The sequence below is a fragment of the Sarcophilus harrisii genome, chromosome 3 (genome assembly GCF_902635505.1).
Source record: "Sarcophilus harrisii chromosome 3, mSarHar1.11, whole genome shotgun sequence".
Classification (NCBI taxonomy): Eukaryota; Metazoa; Chordata; class Mammalia; order Dasyuromorphia; family Dasyuridae; genus Sarcophilus; species Sarcophilus harrisii.
Window position 1 is genome coordinate 534673588 of NC_045428.1, and position 20445 is coordinate 534694032.

Sequence of the window (20445 nt, forward strand, 5' to 3'; positions counted from 1 at the left end):
TATAAAGCAAAAAACATAGTAATGAGGACATGTGGATGAAGATCAATAGAAGCAAAAACAGAAGCAGTTTTGTTATGAAATAACAAATACAGAGCACCTAAATACAAAGAGAAAATAGGAGAAATTTTTTTTTAGGAAACAAAGCACTAAGTAGAGATAGTTGATTTTAATTAATAGCATATCTCTAGGAACTCATTCTTTACCAAAAGCAATCCAATGTCTTAAATTACTTTAATGGAATTTCCTACTTCAAAAATTGAAAGACTGATTAAGTAGGTGATCTTTTCTGAGTCACATCATGAGAGAGAGAGAAAAAATTAATAAGTTAAAATTAAAGAAATTTTCATGCCTTTGGATTTTGTGAAATAAAGTTAAGTGTAATCTCACAAGAATACTAGATTTTTAGACAGCATATTTCAAAGAATCTCAGTGAATAGGAATAGGATGATATCAGTTCAGAAAGGAAAAAATATCTAAAATGAAATGTCTCTCTTATCTGAAGACACAAATATTTTACATGAAAAAAATTAAGGGAGGTTCCTAAAGAAATAGTACTCTGAGATCTCACTATCAAATTTAAAGTTGGAAGAGATATATAGAAAAGATTGAAAGAAGATAAGGCAATATAGCATAGAAAGAAGATAATAGAGGTAATAGAAGATGGTGAAGTATTTTCAGCAGTCAAGTACTAAAAATTATAATAAGCAGAGCCAGGAAAGGAAAACCAAAGGAGAAATGAGGGTGAGGATAGAGAGAGGGAGGGAATTTAAGTTACCCTGAAGAAAAGTTGAACAATGAAAGGAATCTAACTATTGATCATGGTGCATCAGTTAATGATACTTGACAAGAGAGAGAAATCAGAACTGATCAGTTATTTTCCTCTTCTATTTTCTTTTAGAAAAAGAATGAAGATAGAAACTAAAAGACACAACAGAAATGTTGAATACAGCTTTTCCACACAGTGTCAGATAAACTATATCTTCAGCTTCTAAAAGAATGGACAGATATGATGGCTGATGATAGTTTTAAGATTGTGGAAAAAGAACACATTAACAAGATAAACAGTTGGTTTTAGCAGCCCTCAGAAATCAGAAAACCTCAGAAAAGAATGCTTCCCACCCTGCTGAACTGAAAAATTAAGATTTTAAAAAACACCCCAAAAAAACTTAGGTCACAATCAGAAAAAATAACAGAGTTTATGAAAAAGCCAAAAGGAAAAGATGAATTGAATCTTAAAGAGAATCCCTAGCATAATGAAAGAATATTAGCATGTGAAAGAAATTGTACAAATATCCCTAGATGAAAAAGACAATTCAGCAGGCTCCCATGATCTGGGAATGGCAGCTGAAAATTCCATTATGATTCCCAAGGGAAATAAAACTTGTCAGAGAGGAAATTAGAAATCGAGGAAAGTCCAAAATCAGAACTCTCAATTCAGACTCAAAAAAAAAAAAAAAATCCCACCAACAATATAGAAAAAAAGTGAATACAAAATGGAAAATAGAAAATCTTACCAAAATATCTTTGGTTAGTAGTGGAATGAGAGACAGACAGAGACAATGAGAGAGAAAAATAAAAACAGAGAAAAAGACTAACAAATCTGAAATTTAAAAATACAGAAATAGGAGAAACTTCTGCAGAAGAAAAGTAAAAGAAAAAAAAAGAATTCTATATAAATCAAATGAACTGATATTGAAGATAACATGCATAATAATACGAGTGATGTCTCTAAAAATAAAATGACAGATCAAAAAATTTTAGTAGCATATTATAAGAAATAATTAAGATGAGAAAAGTTCCTGTTATTTCTGGATACTAACAATGTAGATCTAATCAAAAGATCCAGTGTTTACCATAGTTTCTGGCAGAGTAGATACTTTAAAAATGTTTATTCATTGATTATTTCAATAGAATACAAAATTACCATTAGAAAAAACAAAAGAACACATTCCAAATTCAAAGGTATGTAATAATTAAGTTCTACAATTAATCAAAAGATGTTTACATATGAATGAAAACCTATTTAATAGGTTTTTCACAGGATTTTTCATGTCATAAAAATATCAGAGAAGATAAAGGTATGATATACTCCAAAAGAGTTAAGGCTATAACCCAAAATAACATATTCTGAAAACTTGACAAAGGAAAATCATTTGAAATAGTCCCCTCAATCCTAGAACCAAGAAAGAATGAGAAAACTAAATAAATTCAATTAGCAAGAAAATATGCTAAGTAATGAAATTAGTTTCCTTATATTTATATATTATTGTTTTTTTTTTTTTAATAATTTACAGAGGAGGTGAAAGAAAGAAAACAAAGGGATCATAGAGGAGAAAACAGAACCCAAGGAAGTAAAGATTTAAGGAAAATTTTAAGAACTGGGCAAAAGAATGTCTGAAGTATTGATTTAAAATCCTGTAGGTAAAAGGCCCTGGACCCCATAAAGGTGGGGACCTGTGGGAAGTAATAACAGAATGGGAATTTGCTGTATCAGAAAGGGGAGAGGTAAGTGACAGGAGAGAACAGGTGATATACCCCTACTAAAGCAAAAGGTGAATAGTGAAGAAATAGTGATTTTTATGGTTTCCATCAATAATGGAAACTGTAGTCTACAGGATAAAAGCAATGGAAGTAATTACTAGAATATCGAAGTAGAGAAAAGGGGAACTCTTTCCCAGAAATCAAGAGGAAGAGGTTCCACTAAAATACATTGGGAGAATAAACATATATATGAACATGTGAATATATATATAAGCATATTCAGAGTAATAGGGAGTAGAAATGGATAGAAGGAAACTATAAATTTCTTGAAGTCAGGTGTTGTGAATTATCTTAAAATGCTGATGATGAATGCACAAATAAATGAGTTGTCATATTGTCTTGGGCAGTTTTTTCTCTTGATTCTCATATACTCCAATTTCTTGCACCATAAATGATATGAGGATGATGGTGAAGGAGGCATCTTTAGGGAAGCAGGAAGAATAGAACTTTCAGTAGCTTTTCGGAGAAGTTAGCTCAGAATTACTATTATTACATGCTTCTTAGAGCATATGTGTGTGTGCATATATATGTATATGTATGGACATATGTACATAATGTATATTTATATGTATGTATGTGTGTATGTGTATGTCTATGTCTCTGCCTCTTGCTTGCACTATGCCTGCTGACCTCCACCCCCAACCTTTTTATACCCCTCAGTTTATGCCTTCCTTTTTTGTTATGTCATTTTATATCCTTTTATAGGTTTTTATCCTTTTATAGTTTTGTATATTTACTTCCACCATAAATTGGTTAAGAAAAAAGTAGGGTCCAGTCTCTGATACAGGACAGATTTAAATTGGAGGATCCATTCTTTTGGGATCTCCTAATAGTATCTACTCCTTTATTCCTGCACTCTATTTATACTCATATATTATGCCATTCTTCTCCTCCAGAAAACTAATTTTCTCCTTTATTTCCAAACTAGAGTATCTTCCTCAGAAAGGCACCATCTGCCTATTGTACATCCTAAGATTATGGGATTTTAAGATAGAGAGAAAATTTGAAATTATTAATTCCCCTAATACACACATTTGACAGATGAGAAAGCTGAGGTTCCAAATGAGGAAATAATATGTCCAACATTACATAGGTAAGATTAGGTAGCAAAACTGGGCTTCAATCAAAGTCCTTTCAGTCAAAATGGACACTTTCTACAATTCTGTAGCCTATCTCCCTTTCCCCCCATGATTATCTTATCATTTTGTCTTCAAAATGTCTTCACAAACCTTTCCTTCATTTCCATTTCCTTAGCCAATATATTCCTTACCAATCATCTGATCTACTATAACAACTGACTAAAAATATACCATTACAGTGGAAGTAATAGTAGAATTAAGTTCAAACAATTTCAGTACAATTTCTAGCTCCACCACTCTATTCCTATCTTTGTGACCTTGGACAATCTTAACCTCTCTGAGCCTATTTCCTAACCATAAAATTTCAGTGTTGAACTAAAAGACTTCTAAGATTTTTTCCAACTTTAGATCCTATGATTTTATGGTATTTACATTAGGTCTCAAGGCTTTCCTCATCCAATCCCTTCTAATATTCCAAAAGCAAGGTTCTAGTTGCATCATAACTCCTATTCAACAATCTTACATAATTATTCATTCATCAGCAATGAAGCACAAATAAGATGCCCCATTTCTTGGTTTGGGGCACTTATTCTATAAGTCCTCCACAGATGCTCTCCCTTCTCAAATCTGCTTACTGACTTCTTTGGCTTCTTTTAAGTCCCAACTATAAAATCATCTTTTACAGGAAGCCTTTCTTCCCCCTCTAAATTCTAGTTCCTTGTAAATGTTTTTTGTATGTTGTTTCTCCCTCCCCACCTCTCCTCCACCATACCCTGGCCAATACACACACAATTATATTGTAAGCTCCACCAGAGTAGGGACTATCTTTTGCCTCTTCCATAATGCCTAGCACATAGTAGGTGTTTAACAAATGTTTGCTGATTGATTAATTGCAGAACTTCTCATCCTATCATTAAAATCTGCTACAATTTGCACACAGTCAACTTGTTCAACCTTATTTCCCAGTACTTTTATCTTACCCCCCTGTTCCAAACAGATCTTTGTCCCTTGTATCTCTTAGATACACCAGATTTGTTTTTCATCTTAGAATAAGTATGAAGAAAGGGCTAAGAAAAAGACTTCCTTAAGTCCTTAGGACTGATCCTATCCCCACCTATGTCACCATCTCCCAGTAAGGATGATTAAAAGTAAAACACAATGACAATGAACTTCAAGGCCAAAAGCACTTTATTTAGGGCTAGGACTACAAGGCAGTATGAATACCATTGATCCCTTTCCCTTGCAAAGATTGGGCTTCCATTTGCCCATAGACCCCCCACCACAGATAGATCTACATTTAGTGGTACTTGTGAGCCAAAGCATTGGCCACACCAGTCACCAGCTTCTGCCAAGCAGCCTGCACTTCAGGAGTGAATTCCTTGGTGAAATGACCAGCCAGAACAATAATCAGAACATTCCCAAGGAGCTGTAGGAGAGAGAGAGAAAAAGAAAAACTCAGGCACCTTATAAGGAAAAAGCTCTAGTCAAGATACCTGGGAAGTCTACCCATGTTCTCTTAATATAGTACTACTACTATAGAACCTATGTTCTCCCAGCCAAGGTCCGGAACTGTTCCCAGATCACCTATTACAGAGGAAGATATCATTTGTTCCTGTTGTCCTTAGTTCTTTATTCTAAAGGACTCTGTCTCTTCCTCTCCAGCTCCTCCTGTCCTCAGACACATATAAGATACTCAGTTCCATTTCTGTCCTAATCTATTTTCTTGGGTTTACCTTGCCTTCCTCTTCCTACTTAAAAACCCTTTCCTCCTTGCCCCCTAAAACTTCTTCAACTCTAAACTTGCTTCTCATAGCCCAAAGTTTATAACACTAAGAAAAAGAACTTGACAGACCTAATTCACCGACTTGAAAAGAACTAATCCGAATGGGAAAGAGGTTGGAAAGAAAAGAAAAACTAATCAGTTGGAAGAAAAAGATAAGGAAAGAGAGAAGAGGAAGGAATGAAAAAATGGGAATGAAGAAAAAAGGAAGAAAAATGATATTATATTCACATAGAAGGGATGTAGAAGTCTAATCCAATCCCTTATTTTGTAACTGCAGACACAGACTCAGGTATAGAGTGACTTTCATAAGATCACAGAACTAGTAAAGAAAAATCTGCATTTGAACCCCAATATTCCTCACTCCAAAGTCAAATGCATTTAGTGCAAACATTATGATTCCCAATTTAAAAAGATAATAAATGGAGATGTAGTACTGTCTTTGCAAGATTAAGACATGAGACTTCCATGTTATTAATCAGAATTGGGGTATCAAACAGAGATAGAAGATGATGACAGAGAAGCAAAGATCCACAAAAAGTATAAATTAGAGGAAAAGCAATTAAAACACCAAATATCCCACTTTTCAAAAGCAGAAAGGTTACTTGGGAATTATGTATCCAGTGAAAAAGGATGAGAAATATAAGGAGAATATGAATGTGTCAGAGTAAAATGATTAGAGGGAAAGAGAAAATGGAGCGGTTGGAGACAAATTGAAAAAGAATAATCACTAAAGAAAAAAATGGAAAGGATGATAGGAGAAATATTAGAAAAAGTAAACAAAAAGAAGAGAAAGAAAAGAACTAGAAAAGAAGCAATGAAGGCCAAAAAAAAAAAAAAAAAAGAATGTATGATGAAAGAGAGATGGAAATTTCTATCAGGAGATAGAAAGAAGAGAATGTAAAGCTATAGTTGGAAAATAGATCTCCTTTGATATCTGAAGTTATTCATGACAAGCTTAGGGATGATCTGCTTTGTTTTGGTCCTGGCCCTTTTAAATACTCAATTACTTTAAGATCCTGTAGTTTAGTCTAACCATGACTAGCTTGCTGAGCTGCAGTGCTCATGACTTACCCTGAAGTTCTCAGGGTCCACATGCAGTTTGTCACAGTGCAGCTCGCTCAGCTTGGAGAAGGTAGCCTTGAGGTTGTCCAGGTTCTTGACGGCATCCCCAAAAGAGGTCAGCACCTTCTTGCCATGGGCCTTAACCTTGGGGTTTCCCAGGATAGCAGAGGCAGAAGAGAGGTTGCCAAAGGAATCAAAGAACCTCTGGGTCCAGGGGTAGACAACCAACAGTCTGTAGAAAAAGGGAAAAATTAGTCCAAATGTGTAGAAGACCCATCCAGAAGCTATCAGATACCCTTTGGGCCAGTCTGTGGCTCCTAGGCTTGACTTCAATTCCTGCCCCTGGTACTTACCTGCCTAAAGCTTCCCCACCAGTCTCCTCCACATTGACCTTGGCCCAAGTGGTGGTGATGGCGGTCTTCTCCTCAGCTGTGAAGTGAACCATGATGTCGGTCTTTGTGAGTTTGCTTGTTAACACTGGATGTGTGTCAAAAGCAGGTTGATGTGGCAGCAAGTCCTAGGCTGCCTTTTTATTTCCAGCCGTTGACCCCTTGGGCCCCTTTGTCTCACCAAACCGCTGAAGCTATTGGTCAGAGTCTTTTGGGGGTGGTGCTAAGGACAGGAGTAGTGGTTATCAGTACTGGACACTCAGTTGGCCAGTGTCTCTGTCTTTGGAGACCTGTAGGGGTCTCCTGTCCTTGCATGCTAATTCTCTAATCCAAATAATAGTGTCCCTTATGTAAATGGAATAGATTAGAAACACAAAACACAGTCATAAATATAATAATCTACTATTTATAAATCTAGACTAGCCACTAGGATAAAAATTCACTATTTGTCAAAAAACTTTTGGAAAATCTGGAAAATAGTATAGAAGAAACTAGGTATAGATACACATTTCATACCATATATCAAAATAATGTAAAAATGAATCCATTATTTAGACACAAAGGGTGATATCATAAGCAAATTAGGAGAGTAAAAAATAGTCAGATCTATGGATAAGGGAAGAATGATTGGCCAAACAAGAGATAGAAAACATTATAAAACATTTTGATTATATTAATTTAATGTAATAATTTCATTACATTAAATTAAAATGATTTTGCACAAATCAAAAAAATACAACCATGACTGGAAGGAAAGCATAAATGTGGGGAACAATTTTTAATCAGTATTTCTGATAATGGCATCATTTATAAAATAGAGAACTGAATCAAATTTATAAGAATACAAGCTATTCTCGAACTGATAAACAGTCAAAGGATATGAACAGACAGTTGAGGTGAAGAAATTAAAGCCCTCAATAGCTATATGAAAAAAAATGCTCTGACTTACTGTTTAGTGAAATGCAAACTAAAACAACTCTGAGGTATCACCTCATGTTCTTTAGATTGGTTAATATGAAAACAAAAAGGAAAATTATAAATGTTTGAAAAGATGTAGGAAAATTGGGACACTAGTGTATTTATGATGAAGTTGTGAATGTGTCCCACTATTCTAGAGAACAATTTGGAACTATGCACAAAAGGCAATTAAACTGTGAATACTATTTGACTTAACAATACCACTGCTAAGTCTCTATCCCAAAGGAGATTAAAAAAAAAAAAGGAAAAGGGCCTATATGTACAAAAAATATTTTTAGCAATCCTTTTCTGAGGGCAAAGAATTGGAATATGAAAGCATGCTCATCAGTTGGGGGAATGGCTGGATAAATTGTGGTATGTGATTATTATGAAATATTATTGTGCTTTTAAAATGATGAACAGGATGCTCTCAGAAAAACCTGGAAAGATTCCTGTGAGCCATTGAAAAGTGAAATGTACTATGCACAAAGTAATAGTAATATTGTAAGTTGAGCAGCTATGAACAATTTAGCTGTTATGAGCAAAAAAAAAAAAAAAAAAAAAAAAAAAAAAGAACTGATGGTATCTGAATATAGAGTGAAATATACTTTAAAAATCTTTATTTTTCTTGAAGGTTTTTCTTTTTCTTTTTGGTCTATGTTTTCTTTCACAATATGACTATTATGGAAATATTCTGCATGATTCTACATGTAGAACTTATTTTGAATTGCTAACATTCTCAGTGAGGGGAGTCGGAAGAGAATCTAAATTTAAAAATTTAAAAACAATTATTAAGAAAGTTTTTTATATGTAAATGTAGAAAAATAAAATGCTAAATAGAAAAAAAATACTCAACAACATTGTTCAATAATCAACTATGAGTGACTTAGCTTAAAAATACTCAACAACATTGTGCAATAATCAACTATGAGTGACTTAGCTTTCTCACTTATGAGCCAAGATTCTCAAAGACACAAAATGGGAAATACTATTCATATTCAGAGAAACATCTATGGAATCTGAATGCAGATCAAAGCATACTATTTTCACTTTCAAAAAAAATTGCCTTTTGTGGCTTTTCCTTTTTGTTCTGATCTTTAACACCATGACTAATGTGAAAATATGTTGACATAATTGCACATATATATAGCCTATATCAAGTTATTTGATATGGGGGGGGGTAGGGATGGGAGGAAGAGAAGGGAAAAAGTGAAGCAAAACCTTATTAAAAAATGATGAAAACTATCTTTATATGTAATTGGAAAAATAAAATATTATTTACCAAAAAAGTAATATCTCTCATGTTCCCTACCTCTTGTTGGTTAGCTTTTCTCCTTCACCAAAAAGGTCAGCAGGTTTTAGTGGAGCAGAGGCCCTCTAGGCAGATTAAAAATAAAAATTATTAAGAAGAGAATCAAATGAAAGGGGAAAGTTTGAGGGTCAACCAATTCAGTCATACAGCATATGGTTATACCAAAATACATTTAAAAAATTAAATTAACTCTTTATTAACAGAAAAGAAACAATCGGTTACAGACTAGTCATTTCAAGCTAGAGCAAAGGTAAATATCAAATACCAAAGGATAAAGATAAAAATGGAAAGATGAAAAGTATGTAAAATTTGAACAGTTCCAAAAGGGACCTTTTGAAATCGAATATCTACTCTGACAAATAGAAATCAAGTAAAAAAAGAACTATAATTTATATTTCTTAAAGAAATACAGTTACAGCAATAAGTTTTAAGCACAAAATGACAGGAAAAGATAATGACTAATATTGGAGGGGATGCGGGAAAACTGGGACACTGATGCATTGTTGGTGGAGGTATGAATGCATCCAACCATTCTGGAGAGCAATTTGGAACTATACTCAAGAAGTTATCAAACTGTGCATACCCTTTAACCCAGAAATGTTACTACTGGACTTTTATGCCAAAGAGATATTAAAGAAGGGAAAGGGACTCGTATGTGCAAAAAATGTTATTGGCAGCCCTTTTTGTAGTGGCTAGAAACTGGAAATTGAATGGATGCCCATCAATTAGAGAATAGCTGAATAAATTATGGTATATGAATGTTATGGAATATTATTGTTCTGTAAGAAATGACCAGCAGGGATGAATACAAAGAGGCTTGGAGAGACTTACATGAACTGATGCTAAGTGAAATGAGCAGAACCAGGAGATCATTATACACTTCAACCACAATACTATATGATGATCAATTTTGATGGAAGTGGCTCTCTTCAACAATGAGAGGATCCAAATCACTTCCATTTGATCTGTAATGAACAGAACCAGCTATACCCAGAGAAAGAATACTGAGAAATGTGTAAGGATCACAGCATAACATTTCCACTTTTTCTGTTATTGTTTGCTTGCATTTTTGTTTTTTTTTCTCAGATTATTTTTACCCTCTTTCTAAATCCGATCTTTCTTGTGCAACAAGATAATTGTATAAATATATATATATATATATATATATTAATTGTATTTATCATATACTTTAGTATATTTAACATGAATGGGACTAGCTGCCATCTAGGGGAGAGGGTGGAGGGAAGGAGGTAAAAAGTTAAAACAGAAGTTTTTGCAAAGGGTCAAAGTTGAAAAATAACCCATGCATATGTTTTGTATATAAAAAGCTATAATAAAAAAATCTTATGATTCTAAAAAAATAAGTTTTAAGCAATAAGCAATAAGATTAAAGAAGTTCAAAAATAACTTCAGTCATCATTAGTAAGAACCCTCAATTTGGAGTCAGAGATATGAATTCAAAACCTGTTTCTTAAAACTGTGTGATTAGTAATGGAAACAAAAACCTAATGAATATTTGATGTTTAAATTCCCTTATAATTTTAAATTCTATCACCTTGTAATCATCAGTATTTTCTGACCAGTGCTTAGCCCTAGATCTTTTTCCATTCCCATCTTTTGCTCAGGCTCCAAATCTTCTTTACTTCCTATTTTCAGACACACAGAACTGTCCCATAATCCTCATGCTCATATCCATTCTTACTCTAGTTCCTTAGGGTTCCCAAAGCATACTTTGTGACCCTCTTTCTCCTCTAAGAACTTCCCTTTCTCCTCCCTTCACATCTTCTAGTCTTTCTTCTCCCTCCTATAGTCAAAGGATTTCTTGCTTCAATTGAGAAATAAAGAAAAAGAATGGAACCCTAAGAAAAAACATTATAGAGCAGTTAGAGAAGTAATATTCAAACTCAGGAAATAGCTTAAAAATTACAGAATACTTTTTAAAATATGTCTATCTGTCTCTTTCTTTCTATTTTTCTCTCTCTTTCCTCAACTTCCTGTGTCTTCATGATTTTGTCACTGTACATCTCTTTCTCTATCCCCATTTATAAAAATGAGGTTTTATTCTTCAAAGTACCTCTGTGTGGAGAGCCTTTTGAGGGGAGTAAGGGTGGCCATATCTAACTCATAGATCTGTCACCTTATAGAGCCTCCCGACTAATCCTTCACGAGAAAGTCCTTTCCTGTCCCCCAAATTCGGTCTTCTTTACTCCACCAAATTCCAAGCCACTACTTACACCTCCACCGCCATCCCCAGCCGCTGCATCTCTTCAAATTACGGAGGAAACAAGTACTTTCTCTCAATTTCCCAGACACCTCCCTCCCCACCTACCTCCAAATCCCAATACACAAAATAAGTCCCAGATCCCTGAGATTAGATTTGCAGTCTTCCTGGAGGGAATTTCTTTGACAAAAGAAACACCAATTTCAAAGAGTGCTTCTATAGTGTTTTGATATTTGTGCACTACAAAATCTACTTCCTATTTCTCAGAACTCAAAATTCCATCTCCTATTTCAAAACCATTCTCTAAACACAAAATGCATTTCTTCTTTATTTCTGGCTTTTATAAACCTTATCTTTCAAGGCTCAAATCTAATGCCACCTTCTCCATGAAGCCTGTCCTGATTCCTCCCAAAGGTGGAATCCCTCTTCAAATTTCCTCTTTTAATTAGACGAATGCTATTGTCTCTAATGAAATGTAAGCCCCTTGTGAACAGGAACTGCATCATGGGATGATGAATTTTGAGGTAAAAGGAATCTTAGAGTTCAAATCCACATGCCATCTTTTCATTCTAAAAATGGGGAAACTGAGGCCCAGAGTGGTCAGATAAATAATAAATGCTAGACTGGGATTCAAACCCATGTTTCTCAACTCCAAATCCAGTGTGTTTTTCTCCATACTGTGTTACTTCCTCTTGCTTACTATAGTGTGTTATTGAATAAATGCTTGCTGAATTGATTTATTTTCTTGGATACTTGAATCTCCCTTTGTTTTGCTTTCTTCGTGTAATTGGTAACCTCAGGAACCTGGTTTAATCTATTTTTTTTTTCAGGCTGGATCATTTAGAAATTCTCACTTCCCTTCCAGCTCTACAATCTCTCCTCAGAGAATTGAATTACTCACTCATTCCTTCACATCTCTCTAAATGACTATCAATTGATAAAATAAGAGGCACTTTGGGTCGGTTTTAAGCTTAAAGGAACAGAAAATAATCATGTGCTCATTCATTTTTAACTGTTTGATAACCGAGATTTTTGAATTGCTCAGATGAGCCTTCATTGTTTAGTTTTTGAGCTTTAAATCCTCTAATGGTCCAGGATATAAGGACTTAGGACAAATAGAGGTTTAAAACTCTGATCAGGCTCTTCTGTGGAATCAGAGTATGTAAATACCTAAAGGAGTATGGAAAATAATATATTTAGGGGAAAATCAGAGATGTGAGAACACAGCTTCAAGAATGACTTTAGGCATAGGATATTTGAAAAGTGAGGATGAGTCAAGAAATAGAAATCATATCTTTGGAACACCGGTATAGAAGCAATGTGCTTTATAAAAAGAAGGATTGGGTTTTTCCTATTTAGACATGGTAGGCAAAAATGAAGCAGTGGATTGGATCAAAGTTGCAGAGATAGATTTCAGTTTTATACATGGAGACACTTCCTAATAATTAGGCCTATCTGATCTATTCAAAAGAGGAATAGGCTATCTAGGGAGACAGTGAGTTTCCCAACATTGGAGGTCTTAAAATTGGAGACTCAGTGACCATTTTGGGGGAGATATTATAGAAGCAATTTTTGATATCTTGAACTCCCATCTCTCTGTTTGAGCCTTTGATTCTAACAGAAGAGCAATTGAAATTATATGTATATACTAATAAGACTAATTACATAAAAATGAATACACCTCATATGTACATATAACTTTCCATGTTTTAATGTTTTATTTGATCTTCACAACTATTGGCATTTAGAGTCAAGAGATTTAGCTGGAAGAAAACTTAGAAATTCATTGTATTTCAACTTTCCTCCACATTCAAGAATCATTTCTACAGACTCTTTTAAGAGGGGATCATCCTTCCTCTACTTAATCAGAGCAAATGGATCTTGTTTAATGTTTTCTGAAGCAATCTATTCTAAGATGCTATTCTTGATCTTGAGCCAAAATCTAGATCTCTACACCCTACTCCTTGCTCTTGGTTCCTTTTTTTTAAGAGGCTAAGCAGAAGTCTAATAAATCAATCAATACACTTAATTGAGGTTCTATTATGTGCCAGAACAGTGGTAGGTGTAGGAACTGGATACAAAGACAAAGAAAGAAACAATTACTATTTTCAAGGAACTTAAATTGTATTGGACATGACCTGCTATTCAAGCCCATACAAAATAAATGCAGCATAGATAAGTTTAAGGTAATTTCTCATAAAAGTAGAGAAAATGAAAGCATGCACAAGCATAACAAAATAAATACAAATTAACACAAAATAAGTACAAAATAATTTGGGAGGGAGGATGGAAATTTGCAGATGGGGGGAATCAGGAAAGGCTTCATATAAAAGAAAATGAAGTTTGAGCTACATTTGAGGGGAAAATAATTCCATTAGGAAAAAATGAGGAGTAAAGGCATTTTAGAAATGAGTTCTGAGCAATGCAAACGTTGACTACTCTGTATGACAGAGGAAAGTAAAGTTAGTTGGATTATAGAGGGCAGGAATGGGAAAGGACTATACAATGAGGTTAAAAAAAACTAGATTCAAGTCAGATTTTAAAGGCTTTTGAAAATTAAATGAAGGGATTAATATTTTATTCTGTAGGAAATCATTGAAGTTTATTGAGTCAGATCTGTTTTTGAAGAAAATCATTTTTGTCACAGGATAGAGAGACTTAAATAAAGGAGATCAAGAAGGAGACCACTGCAGCAGAGAGGTGAACTTGGCATACTCTAAGGTGGTGGCTAATATCTTTGCCAAGAAATCCTTTCAAATACTTAAATACAACTAGAGTTGAAGGGAGCAATGAAGATGGAGTTGTTATTTCACTGGGGGAATCTGACAAACCCAGACATTTCTGGATAAAGGAAAGACTGTCTTGATACCTATCCTTATCCTCCCTATTTTCCCACTAAGACCATGAGGAAAAAATGACAATGAGGGGTCAGTATTCTCTACATTCAACTGAACAGGTATACTGAGCCCCATTCTTCTCTCAGCCCCTTTCCTGGTATCAATAACTCCACCCAGTGATTTCCTATCATCTGTCTGCTGAATGTTTTTCTCCTCCAAGAACAGACCTGGGGCAGAGATAAGGGGTGGATGAATATGTAGCTGGAATATGAAGATAAATTAGAGAATTGAGGATTGAAAAAGAACCTGGGGAGGCTTTTACTTAGAGGGGATAGTTTCAAAAATTATCCTTTGCACCAATTCCAAACCTTTACTTGGAAGGTGTGTGTGTGTGTGTGTGTTTATGTATCATGGAATCCATGTCAAGATTATGTTTTTTATAGAGCAGCTGTTCATAAAAACATGTGTGTGTTTTTTTCTCTCTCTCTTTTTCTGTATCTCTCTCTTTCTTTCTCTCTTTTTGTCTCTTTCTATTTCATACTCTCTGTCCATCTCTCTGTCTCTGTCTATCTCTGTGTCTTTCTGCCTTGTCTGTCTCCCCCCCCACTTCTCTCTTTCCCTTCCTCCCTCCCCCCCCCCGTCTCTGTCTTTCTGTCTTTGTCTCTTTTCTCTGACTCTGTCTCTGTCTGTCTATCTGTCTCAATCTCTCTCTGTCTCTCTCTTATTTTTCTCCTTTCTCATGGTTTTTGCCAAAGAAAATGTACACTGTGTATTCTCAAAATATAGAGTAATAGAATATCACAACAAAGATAAATACTTAGAAATTATCTAGTCTCTTTTATTTTATAAACATGGGGAAAGTGAAGCACACAGTGAGAGGGAATTGCTTAAGGTCACATATTGAATGTTGATTAAACAATTCCATCTCATTGTTCCTGGCTTGAGTCCAGATGCAGTATAGAAGTCAATAGTTTCTGTCCTCCTCATCTTCTCTGCTAAGACTGTGCTGGTTGATTTAGATAGTGGATTCATCCCTGACAGGTGAGAAGCATGTGGTTTCACATTCCTCATGTTCCAGCACCTCCCATTCCTACACTCTGGGCCCCCAGCAAGACTCAGTATAGCTAACTTGAGGTTCAGGGTTTATGGGAGAATGTTCTGAACTCTTCAGAGTAGGGGATTCCCACTGAGCATTTCCAAGACTCTGAATCCAGGTCTTCTTCCATGCTCATTACACAAATATGCCACTGGAATAATTGGTGCCATGAGAATGAAGTACTGGAATTTAGGAAAAGGGACAATCCCAAGAGGAGAAAGAATTTGGGTACAAATAAGATTGAGTCACATACTTCTGTGAATGACTTCCTTGCCTGTGCACTTGCTGATCCCATGTCTGAAATACTCTCCCTCATCATTTCCCCTTCTTAGCATCCCAAACATTTTTCAAGACTCAATATGTATTATTATCAAGATACCTTGATCTATTACATTATGCTCCTAACTCTTTCTAATGCCATTATCCCTGGAAAATTACATTGTATTTACTTTGGGGTGTACATGTTATTTCCCTAGGATGGAATGCAGGCTCTCAGGAAAGAGGGAGCATTTGTGTTGTCTTGCATCCTTGACAGTTATTAAGGTACAACTCTGTTGTTAATTATCTAATATCTATAACTGAAAAGATAATTAGCCAATAACAATAACTCAGATTTCTATATCAATATAAAATGTATTAGAGGGATTGTATCCTAAAGAACAAGGCTACTTGGTGACATAGTGTATAGAGTTGGGAGCATGAAATCAGGAACATTCTTCCCAAGTTGAAATCCAGCCTCAGACACTTTAGTCGCCAAGTGAGTCTGGAAAAGTTATTTAACTACCGTGTGCCTCAATTGTGAAAATCAGATGTAATAATAATTGCACGAAACTTAGCACAGTGCCTAGTACATAGTGCCATATCAATGTAAGTTATTATTATTATTATTACTTGGGTGTAGCTAGTTGGCTCAGGGTTCCAGGCCTGAATTCAGAAACATTCATTCTTGTGAGTTCAGATCTGGCCTTGGACAATTACTACACATGTAACCCTGAGCATATCAGCTAATCCTGTGACTTCAGTTCCTCAGTTGTCAAATGAACTAGAGAAGGAAATGGCAAACTATTCCAGTACCTTTGCCACCAAAACTCTAACTGGGATCACAAAGAGTTGAACATGAATGAAAGACTGAACAAAACCAATAAAAATCTCAGGAAATAAGTCTCAAAGTTGGCAAATTTAGGGTTCAATTCCACCTCTTATACATATTGGCTATTGGCTATGTAACTCTGGGGAAGTTATTTAACTTCTCGGAGCTAGGAGAAAACTTTCTAATGCTTTAAGTTCCAGAGAATGTACAAATTTGCACTAATAATCACACAACCATGAACAGTAAGTACATAATAAATTCATGTTATCCAATTTCAAATGGATCCTTATTGTTGCTAGGCAATCTTTCCATTCTTCCATAATTCTCCATCTAATTTCCCAGACTTTGTCTTTTCAAGTCTCCCATTTCCTCTTTGGTTTCTTCTCTTGGAAGACTTTGCCTCTTACATTTGGGACTATTCAACATGACTTGTCCCCATCTTGCATTGTAACATCACTTAACATTATCTTCCTTTTTCTCTGAATTTCTTTTAGTCTCTAATCATGAGGTAGTCCTTCTTGCCAAATCTAGCACATTTAGAGATATCCTTGATTCCATCCCCTATTTTCTTTTCTAACAGATTGTAATACCTATTATTCCTTCCTCTCTAATTTTCAAAATTTCCCTTTCTGAAAATTTCTTTGCAACTTCCTTCAAATTTCCCCATCTCTCCCACACTTTGCTATATCTTATAATTTTCTCAAGCTGTCATTCTATATATTTTCTCTTTTCTCATCCATTTTAGTAGAAAAAGCACTCTATACTTCTGCTTTCACTTCTCCTTGAACTCCTCAATTCTTTGTAATCTGGATTACACCCTCATCACTAAACTGAAACTTTTCTCTCCATTTATCAGTAAATCCTAAATTGTCAAATATGATATTTTTTCTCTCAGTCTTTATCCTACTTGACCTACCAATTATACCTGGCATATTTGAAAACCCTCTTCTCCTGCATATTCTCTCCTCTCTGTGTTTTTGAGATATTACCCTCTCCTGGTTCTCCTTGTACTTCTCCCTAATTGCTCCTCAATCATTTTTACTAGTTAATCTTCTTAGTTATGGATGTTCCTCAAGAGTCAATCTCTTGGCCTTTTAACTTATGTCTTCTCTTTTCTTTGTATGTTCACCACTTAAAGTTCCTGGATCTGTTTAAGTTCTTAATAAATGTGTGTCTTTAGTGATTCATCTTTTCTTGCAGCTTAAATGATCTCTATGCTAGTAATTCCAAGCATTACATATCCAACTCCAATTTCTACCCAAAGCATCAATCCTACAACATTGATTGCCAATTGGGTGTTTCATACTATATGCCCCACAGACATCTCTTAATCCAATATATTCAAAACAGAATTCATTATCTTTCTGCTTTTTTTGAAGTTCTAGTCTCCCAGGTATGTAACTGGTATTGTCCTTGACTTTTCACTCTTGTCATCTCACAAATCCATTGCCAAATCTTGATGTTTTTGCCAATATAACATCTTGCTCATCTATCCTCTTCTCTCTATTCATATATCAGAGATCAGGACCTCATCACTCATCACTTAGATTATTGCAGTGACCTAATTGTCCTCTCACCTTCAAGTCTCTCTACACTCTGATCTACCTCCAGCTTGCTTGCCAAAGTGATTTTCTGTAAACATGGATTGGATCATGTCACTCTCTTACGCAATGAATTCTGTTTCCTTTTCCCCCAGGATCAAAATGAATGGCTATGTTTAACTTTTTAAAGGTCTTTAGGCCAGACACTAATCTAGCTTTACAGTCTTATTATACATTATTTCCCTTCTTTCACTCTAGGACCCAGTCAAACTAGCCTTTTCTTCATTCCTCTGTCTGTTTCATCTTTCCTTTTTCAGTCAGTCAAAAAGCATTTATTAAGTATCTATTATGTGCCAGGAACTACATATAACTGTGGGCTCCAAGAGAGAGGAAAAAAAACATTACCTGTCCTCAGTGACTTCACAATCAATTAGAGATGATAAAAAAGCAAACAAATATGTATAAGCAAGCTAAGTACAGGCTAAATAGGAAATAATTAGCAAAACAGAGCAACTAGAATTAAGAGGATTTGGGAAAGATTCCTAAAGAAGATGTGATTTTTAGCTGAATACTGAAGAAAGAGGGAGATCCCAGGAGGCTAAGATGATAAGGGAAAGCATTCCAGATATTGGGGACAGACAAAGAAAATATCCTCCAGATAAGAGTTGGGGCCTGGTTATGGGGGCTTTGAATACTAAACATGGATAATAGAGAACCATTGGAGTTTTTCTGAGTATAGGAGTTACATGATCGTCCTTCACTTTAGGAAAATCACTTTGATGGCTGAATGGAAAATAGACTAGAATAGTGAGGGACTCGGGTAGGCAGATCCACCAATAGGTTATTACAATAATCCATGCACAAAGTGAAAAGAGCCCATACCCAGATAGTAGCAGTCATGCTTCTCTATGTTCTTGCAGTGGTTGTCTCCTGTAACTAGAGAGCACTTTTTCTCATCTTCAACTTATAAAATCTTTCTTTTTCTTTAAGAATTGGCTCAAATACTACCTTGAAAATAAAGTTTTTCTTATTCTCTTATTGCTAGTAAACTCCCTTTCAAACTACCTTGTATTTAACTACTTTATATTTAGTTGTGCTCATTTCCTTTATATTAATTCTGCGTCTACATATATGTATATAATATGCATATATATGTATATATAAATAGATGTATATATATATATACATATATATATACCCACAAACATATCCTTATAATCACCATTAGAATATATCCTCCTTGAGAATAGAGATTGTTTCATTTCACTGTATTTGTATACCCTATACCCAAGCACACCATATTGAAACATAGCAGGGATTTATTAAATACTTGCTAATTGATTGACTGATTGGTAGAGTCTAATAGACTGACAAGGTCAGGAGCAGAGGAAAGGGATAGAAGGGATGGACTTCTCTCCATGACACTTCAGGTCTTTTACTATACCACACTGGATAAACTATAGCTAGAGGAAGGAAGTTAGATCAAAAGTAGCAGATTGTTGTCTGAAATACAACCTAGAGATCTTCCTCCTTAATCTACCAAATATGCTTTCTTATATATTATTTTTCTGTACTCTCTTTTTCTCGCCTGTCTTTTCTCTCCTCCCTTCTTCTATACTTCTCTTTCTCCCCTCATTCCTTCTTGCTTCCCTCCCTTTCTTTCTCTTTCCTCTATTCTTTTCCTGTCTCTTTTTTCCTGTCTCCCTCCATCCCTTTCTTTCTTCTTCCTTTCCTTCCTTCCTTCCTTCCTTCCTTCCTTCCTTCCTTCCTTCCTTCCTTCCTTCCTTCCTTCCTTCCATCCATCTCCTTCTTTCTCTCCCTCCTTTCCTCCTTCTTGCTTCCCTCCCTTCCTTTTCTTATTCCTTCCATTCCTCCTACTTTATTTCTTTCCTCTCTCCCTCCTTCCTTCTTTCCTTACCATTTTCCTACCTTCCTTCTCTCCTTACCTATTTTACCTATCTTCTCTTCCTCCTTCTTTCTTTCCTTTCATTTTTCCTGCTTTGTGACCTCTTTTTTCTTTCCTTCCCTCCAACTCCTCCTTTCTCTCCTATTTGCTTTTCTTACCTGCTCCCATCCCTTTCCTCTCCTTTTTGTACCTCTTTTTGTTTCTCTTCTCTTTAGCCTCTATGATCTCAGACATTTTAAAATGTCATAATCCTTCTGAAAGCATTGTGGAACATTTAATTAAGAAGATATTACTAACATCATAGCTTAAAAGATCATGTAATAAAATATTTAATTCAGTGCAGTAAATATATATGCAAATCATAAATGTCCCTGGTGTGAATTTATGCAAACAAAATACAGGTACAGGACAAAATGAGAAAATCGGTATTAGTTCTATTTGTCTGGAACAGAGAGTATTAAAAAAAAGTAGCATTAAATTAGGCTAGAAAATTGGGTTGGAGACACATCATGGAGGGCCTTCAAACCCTGATGAGAAAGTTTATATTTCATCATATAGATAATAGGAGGTTACTCAAGGTTTTTGTACAGGGAAATTACCTACTCCAATGTGGTCATTAGGAATATTTGGC

The 20445-nt window shown here is 35.1% G+C and overlaps 1 protein-coding gene across 1 annotated transcript; it reads right to left on the reverse strand.

Moving 5' to 3' along the window:
* Window positions 1–4796: 4796 nt before the first annotated feature.
* On the reverse strand, window positions 4797–6990 carry LOC100925873 (hemoglobin subunit epsilon). The gene is made up of 3 exons (XM_003766951.4): window positions 6819–6990; window positions 6475–6697; window positions 4797–5046 (listed from the first exon to the last, which is right to left on the reverse strand). The coding sequence occupies exons 1-3, from the start codon at window positions 6908–6910 to the stop codon at window positions 4918–4920; spliced, it is 444 nt and encodes a 147-aa protein (XP_003766999.1). The 5' UTR covers window positions 6911–6990; the 3' UTR covers window positions 4797–4917.
* Window positions 6991–20445: the final 13455 nt, after the last annotated feature.